Consider the following 7424-nt stretch of genomic DNA (forward strand, 5'->3'; position numbering starts at 1 on the left):
CGCCCAGCCTGCCTCGCACCTGGGTGCTGCCGGAGGATGTCACTGGTGTGCTCCAGCACCTCGTAGTACTCCTCTTTCTTCAGCAGGCACTGGCAGTAGTTGAGGATCAGGGTGTTGATCATCTTTTCCAGCTTCAGCCACTGCACCTCCCAGGGCTTCTCCTGCCCGGTGAGAAGGCCCACGGTGAGCTCATGGCGCTGCCGGGCCCCACCCCACCCGGTTCCCAGAGTTGGCCCCACTGCCGCTTCCTGGCGGCCGCCTCTCACCTTGGTCTGCAGGTTCCTCAGGCAGATGATGGCTTCCTGGTACTTGGAAGAGGCCTCCTCGTAGCGGCCCAGCTTAAAGAGCCGGTTCCCTTCTCCGTGCAGGATGGGCACCGCCTTCATCTTCTCGTCGTTGTTCAGGTTCCAGGACTCCCTCTGGTACTCACTGGGGGCATCGACCTGGCCCAAGAGCCGCCGATCAGAGAGGCCGAGACCCCAGGTGCCTGTGCACCAGCACATCTCCCCGAAGTCAGCTCTGCACGTTCCACAGTGAGGTCCGGCCACAAGAACCACGCTTGCTTGGGCAGATGCGTAAAAACAAGGGAAAAAAGCAAGGAAGCCAAAGGGCCCTGCCCTAAATTGGTGCCTTTGTGCAAATTAGGAAAAGGTACCCCCTCATCAGGGCACTTGACTTACAATACTCAGAAAATTATCATGAATACTCATTTCATTAGAGCATGACACTTTAACGCCATGTGCTGGAAAACTGTTATAAAAATGCAAATATACAACGACTATGATGAGCACCTTGGAGGAGATGCCCTTGTGCCATGCACAGACCACACAACTGTTCAAGCAAGACTGTAAAGGCCCTTGGTTGACACGGTTCTTGTGTTTATTTTTCTTAACCTCAGGCTGAGCCTCAGCCTTGACCACAGGCTGAGTTCCAGCCTGACTTTGACCCTGATCCTCTGCCACCAACCCACAGACAGGCTATCAATCACCCTAGTGAGAGGATGTGGATGTTCCATGTAGCCCCTCCCACTACTCAAGGACCAAGTTTGAACTCACAAGCCACAGGGACCAAGATGAGAGGATAATCCTAAACTTTTGAAAATAAAAATGGAAGTAGATCACCAATAGAAATAAAATGTCTCCAAGGTGAAAATGAATTGCATTTTAAAAAATTGATTCCAGTCAGGCATGGTGGCTCATGTCTATAATCTCAACACTTTGGGAGGCCAAAGTGGAGGATCACTTGAGCCCAGGAGTTCAAGATCAGCATAGGCAACATAGCAAGACCTCATCTCTAAAACATAAGTAAATTAGCAGTGCATGGTGGCATGCACTTGTAGTCCCAGCTACTCAGGAGGCTGAGGTGGAAGGATCACCTAAGCCCAGGTGGTTGAGGCCACAGTAGCTGTGAACATGCCACTGTACTCCAGCGTGGGTGAGGAGAGTGACATTCCGACTCAAAAAAAAAAGTCTGAAAGTGTGTTCCAAATGGACTTTTCTTGTAGAAAACACAGAGCACTTTTTTTTCAAATTCCGATTCTCCTGTGGTTTACAAACCTTTTCTTGTTCTCTAAAGAGCAACAGAGTGATGTCCAGTGGCCAACAGAGCCAGGATCCTGTGACACCACGACCCCCGGTCCCCCCATTGCTGGGCCAGCCCTTTGCCCCTCCAGGACCCTGGCACCTGAAGCAGCTCTATCACAAAGATCAGGGGCTGCGGGTCCTTCTGCAGCTCGTCCAGGTCCTCGTAGCCCAGCGTGTGGTAGGCGAACATGTTGGCCAGCCCGCATGTGTGCACATGCCACTCTGTGGGGTCCTTGCCCTCAGCCATCTGCCGCAGGCTCCGGGACAGGATGGGGTAGACCCCCGTGTGCTGTGGGAGGGAGGGACAGATGGATGGGTCTGGGCTCAGAAGCAGGTGGGCCACCAGGAGCCCCCTGCTCTGAGCCCCTCACAGCAGCGCCTGCTATCCCACTAAGCCCACAAATAATAACTGTGGTTGACTATGCGGGGCAAAGCGCTTTATACTTTTATGACAGCCCAACACATAAACCTGTGGTTTGTGTATAGGGCAAAGTGCTTTATACCTTTATGAGCTCCATATGACAGCCCCACAAGGGAGGCACTACTATTATCCCCATTTTACCAATAAGGAAGTTAGGCCCCAGAGAGGTGAAGCAACTTGCTCCAGGTCACACAGCAAGGAATTCAAACCTGACTCCAGAGGCCCTGCCCTTACCCTCCTGCTGCCTCTCCTGGCCCCTGTGGTAACCCATCTGTCCCCCAAGGAGACTCTGAGCCCACAAAGCCTGTGACTCACAGGGAGGGCAGTGAGGGGCAGTGGAAGTAGCAGGACTCTGAGTCCAGGTCACCACCACGCTCCAAATCTCACTTCCCTTGACTGCACCTGTCCCCTACTCAGGCTGTGGCAGGGATTAAATAAGACCATGCAGATATAGGTCTGAGTCATCACAGTCTCACCCGGCACTGGGAGCTGGGGCTGCCACCTGGGGATGGAGCCATATGGCCTCAGCAAGGCCTGCTGCACTCCAGGCCTCAGTTTCCCCAACTGTGGTCTCAGAGCCCATCTCCTTGGATGGGTTTCTGAAGTGGCCCAGCCCCGACCCCATGCACAGCTCCAGTAGAGACACGATGTTGGGAAGTGACGGGGCAGAAACTCTATTGAGCAGTTCAGCTCTGTCTCTGTGTCACCAGCATGGACACACAGAGGTCACCCCACCCCGCCCCGCCTGGATTAGCCCAGAATGCCCTCTGCCTCTTTGTGAGAAAAATGATGAACAGATGGCCGCTGAGCCTGTGGGGATTAAGGCTGGACCAAGGGAGGGGGAAGCCCCGGGATCAGCTTGCTGCGAGAGGGGCACTCCTGGCCCTGACACAGTAGCTCCCAGCTCAGCAGCCCGTGGCTCCCAGCAAGCCGAGTATGAGCCATGGACTCCAGCGCCAGGCAGCCGTTTGGGCATACCCTCAGACAAAGGCCTGATTCCGGCAGCCACCTGTCACCTTGGCACAACCAGGGCCCCAGGGCAGCATGGTAGGCAGTGAGAAGCCACCAGGGAGAAAGATAAAAACTGGGGATGGAGCAGAGACTCACCACCTCCAGGGAAGAGGAAACTGTCAATCTCAGCTCTGTGTCTGTCCTCAGGGCACGGCTTTGCAGGGCAGCAGGCTGACAGGGCAGCAGGCTGACAGGGCAGCCACGGTAGCCACGGGTCTCTATGGAGTCCAACTCTAGCCCTAGGGACTTACTTGGCCAACTGGGGCTACCACTGGGGCAGGAGGAGCCTGGAGTTACTGCCCTCTCTGGGACTTCAAGGTCAGAGCCTGGTTCTGCCTAAGGGACAGTGTCTACACTGGAGGTTGCAAACCAGAGTGTTAGAAGCCATATCTCCTTTGGAGACTGGCTTTGGTCTACCCTTCGCAGACTAGGTTTTCTTGTTTGTTTGTTTTTAATTGTTGCCAGCATTTCAACACGAGGAGAGTTAGCAAGCTAATGCAGAATTCTGGCTTGTCCCAAAAGCTCAGAAGACCAACCGCACCAGGCCCTGGCCCCTTCACATGGCAAGTGTCCCGTTGACACTGCTCCCTCTGGATGGCGCCAGTGATCTCCAGCCAACCAGGGTGCCTGGCCCTTTGTGGAATTTGTGACCCCAATCAGCAAACAACCCCACTTGAAGACCAATCTCTTCCCTGAGGGGACAGGGAGAAATGCATTTCAGGACAGAGATGCAGAGCCTGACTGGTGGTGGTGGCTCCAGCCTGTAATCCCAGTGCTTTGGGAGGCTGAGATGTGGGGGTGGGGGATTGCTTTCAGCCAGGAGTTCAAGATCAACCTGAGCAACAAAGTAAATCTTATCTCTGCAAAGTGGTCTTATCTCTACAAAAAGTACACAAAAAAATTTAGCCAGGTATGATGGTGTGTACCTGCAGTCCCAGATACTTAGGAGACTGAGGTAGAGGATTGCTTAAGCTTAGGAGATAGAAGCTGCAGTGAGCTATGATCACATCACTGCTCTCCAGCCTGGGTGATAGAGTGAGATTCCGTCACAAAAAAAATAAGAAGCATCTCTCAGAAGCCCTGACTGTTCCTGTTCCTCTGGTTTAGGGGAAGAAGAAAGAAGAAGGTAGCCCCTTGCCCTGCAGAGACCCAAACTCCAAGGTGATCCCGTAAGGACCTTTCAGTATCTGTAAGGAAAGCAACTGCTGAGGAAAGTCAGGCCATCCTGAGTCCTTTGTCAGATAGAGAAGATTGTTAGTCTTTCCAGAACTTGGGTTCTTGGATAGAGAGATGCCCCAAAGAGGAGAAGGAGCTAACTAAATGCAACATGCCAAGGCTTCTCATGTGTCCTGGCTACAATGCTACCCTTCTCCCCACTTCTAGGTGGATGAACTTATACTCACCCCTCAAGACCCAGCTCAGTATTAGCTTCTTGAAGAAGTCCTCCCTAAGACCCTAAAGCAGTCAACTGCCCCTCTTTATGAACCCAGAACACTCTGCCCTCCCTTACTTATGCCGTGGCACCAGCTTCCCCACATTATAACTGTTTAGATGTCTCCTCTTCCTCCAGAATTCAAGTTCCTTGAGGGCTGGGGACTTGGCCTGTTTCATTCCTAACACCCAGCATGGGCCAAATCAGGTGCCCAGTGAATGTTTCTTATTAGATAGAAAGATAGATAGATGATAGATAGATAGATAGATAGATAATAGACAGATGACAAGCAAGACAGATGGGAGATGATAGATGGATGCATAGTGATAGAGGACTGGATTATGCATGAACATGGGTTGAAGGAAAGGATGGATGAGCTGGTGCCCAGACAGGTGGATGGATGGATGGATAAGGGGTGGATGTGTAGGTGCATGAATTACTCTGGAAGTGTGTGTGTACGTGTGTGTGTGTGCGCATGTACACGTGTGCAAATCATGGCAGTCATGGGTTGAAAGGAGATGTGAGGAGAGGATATTGGGAAAATCCATAGTACTATGGTCTAAAAGTTACCAGCCTCTAAGATGGGCAGTGCACTCATGTGACTGTTGATGTAGCCAAAAGAACACAGATGTCACAGGAAACTGAGAGCCATGCCCACACTACAGGAGTAACAGCAGCTTGTGGTTTTGCAAACAACAAACCAATCAGTTAATGTAGAATGTATTGACAGCCTCCTATGTGCTCAGCTCTCCTGTGTTACAAATATGCATCCTGCGGATAGGGGGCTTTTATCGGCAGCCAAGACTTGCCTAACATATGACCCAAATTAAAGATATATATGAGTCTACAAGGACAGGAGTGCCTCATTGTAAGCACAGGCAGTAGACATCATTTTAAACTAAATGAGGCCGGACATGGGGGCTCATGCTTGCAATCCTAGCACTTGGGAAGGCCAAGGCAGGAGGATTGCTTGAACTCAGAAGTTTGAGACCAGTCTAAGCAACACAGTGAGACCTAGTCTCTACAAAAAATATAAAAATTAGCTGGGCATGGTGGTGAATGTCTGTAGTCCCAGCTACTTGGGAAGCTGAGGTGGGAGGCTGAGCCCAGGAAGTTGAAGCTGTAGTGAGCCATGATCATGCCACTACACTCCAGCCTGAGCAACAGAGTGAAGCCCCAACTCAAAAAATAAAATAAAAAATAATAATAAACTAAATGAAATCACAAAGAAGCCAACTTCCTGAAAGTTTGGCTTGATAAAAAATAAAACATTTTAAAAGTTAAAAAGATCAGGATAAAGAATAGCACGGGGACTGGCACAAAGAAAAGATACTCAACTAATATTTGCTAGGTGAATAAATGAATAATGTGTTGGATGGAACCACTTACTGGTGGAGGATGGTATTGCAACCCAACTCTATCAGACATTGTGAGAAACACAGGATAAAGAGTGAGGGGACCAAGTGTCCCACCCAGAACCTTTTCCTTAATTTGTCTGACCCAGATCAAGTCACTATTCCTTTCTGAGTTTTACACTTTTTTCATTAGTAAAATGAGAGAGTTCATCTCAAAATTTATCTAGCTCAAAATAATTGCTCTCATTTTTCAATTGCCCTGTACTCTGATTTACCCTCATATACATTAGATCATGGAATCTCCAAAGCAGCCCTTAACTTAGGGGTTTGTTTATTTCTAGATGAGGGAATAGAGTGGCAGAAAGAGGGAGGGATTTCCCCAGGTCACACAACTAATAAAAGACAGAACAGAGTTCAAACTGTTCCCAGATTGGCCCCTGACGAAATAATGAGACTGGATATCTGCCTTCAATGGTGAAAGTCTAGAGGGAGCTTTGCAATGAAGGGATCAGGCTGTAGTGAAGGGATCAGGCTGTCAACAGTTGAATTCACCAATAAATCTTCACATCACAGTAAGAGGGGCAAGCAGGCATGGTATGCCTCCCAACATGGTGAAGTCCATGACAGACTTTTGCAGAGAAATAGAAGAACCTGAATCTTATTATCAACCCTCCAATTTATCAAAAATATGGGGAATAGAGGAGCATGTTAGACAATTGCGTGGCAAAATAACCAGTAAAATCAGAATGTGGGACTCCTACAGGCTGATTAACCTAGTTCCTCCAACAAATCCATGTCAAGGATAGGAAAAAAAAGAGGAAGGAGAAGCCATAGATAAAAAGAGAATTGAGAGACATATCAACAAAGCACTACATGAGGACTTTATTTGGATCATGATTTGAACAAACCAAACTTCTTCTTCTTCCTCTTCTTTTTTTTAAGACAGAGTTTTACTCTGTTGCCCAGGCAAGAGTGCAGTGGCACAATCATGGCTCACCACAGCCTTGAACTCCTGGGCTCAAGCAATCCTCCTGCCTCGACCTTTTGAGTAGCTGGGACTACCGGAGCACACAACCACACCTGACTAATTTTTCTATTTTTCTGTAGAGACTCGAGGTCTCACTTTGTTGCCCAGGCTGGTCTTAAACTCCTGGCCTCAAGTGATCCTCCTGTCTCAGCCTCCGAAAGTACTGGGATTACAGGCATGAGACACCATGCTCAGCCCTCATTTATTTACAAAGAATAAATGAAGGCTGGGCATGGTGGTACATGTCTGTAGTCCCAGCTACCCAGAAGGCTGAGACAGGAGGATCGCTTGAGCCCAGGAGTTCAAGGCTACCTGCTCTGTGATTGTGCCACTGCACCCAGCCTGGGTAACAGAACCAGACCCTGTCTCAAAATAAATAAATAGATAAGGTGACAATTAGAGAAATTTTTGGTGACTGGATATTAGATAATCTCAGGGAATGATTGTGATTTTCTAAGGATTTCATAATGATATGTGATTATGTGTTTTAGATAGCCTCATGTTTTAGAGATATACATTTGTGTATTTACAGATGAACTGAGGTGCTGTCTGGAATCTGCCATACCCATGGTGGGGGGGAAGAGGGTGGAAAGTG

The 7424-nt window shown here is 49.2% G+C and overlaps 1 protein-coding gene across 1 annotated transcript in view; it reads right to left on the reverse strand.

Moving 5' to 3' along the window:
* Positions 1-7424, reverse strand: part of AIPL1 (aryl hydrocarbon receptor interacting protein like 1) — a gene marked incomplete at its 3' end in the record, with an annotated part of 9903 nt that overhangs the window by 1329 nt on the left and 1150 nt on the right. Inside the window, exons 2-4 of the mRNA XM_021707586.1 lie at positions 1684-1872; positions 267-443; positions 20-161 (exon numbers count right to left, since the gene is read on the reverse strand). Coding sequence (XP_021563261.1) covers positions 20-161; positions 267-443; positions 1684-1872 — 508 coding nt within the window. The remainder of the gene's footprint in view (positions 1-19; positions 162-266; positions 444-1683; positions 1873-7424) is intronic.

Source organism: Carlito syrichta, unplaced genomic scaffold (assembly GCF_000164805.1).
Source record: "Carlito syrichta isolate Samal-C Ts95f unplaced genomic scaffold, Tarsius_syrichta-2.0.1 Scaffold120535, whole genome shotgun sequence".
Taxonomy (NCBI): Eukaryota; Metazoa; Chordata; class Mammalia; order Primates; family Tarsiidae; genus Carlito; species Carlito syrichta.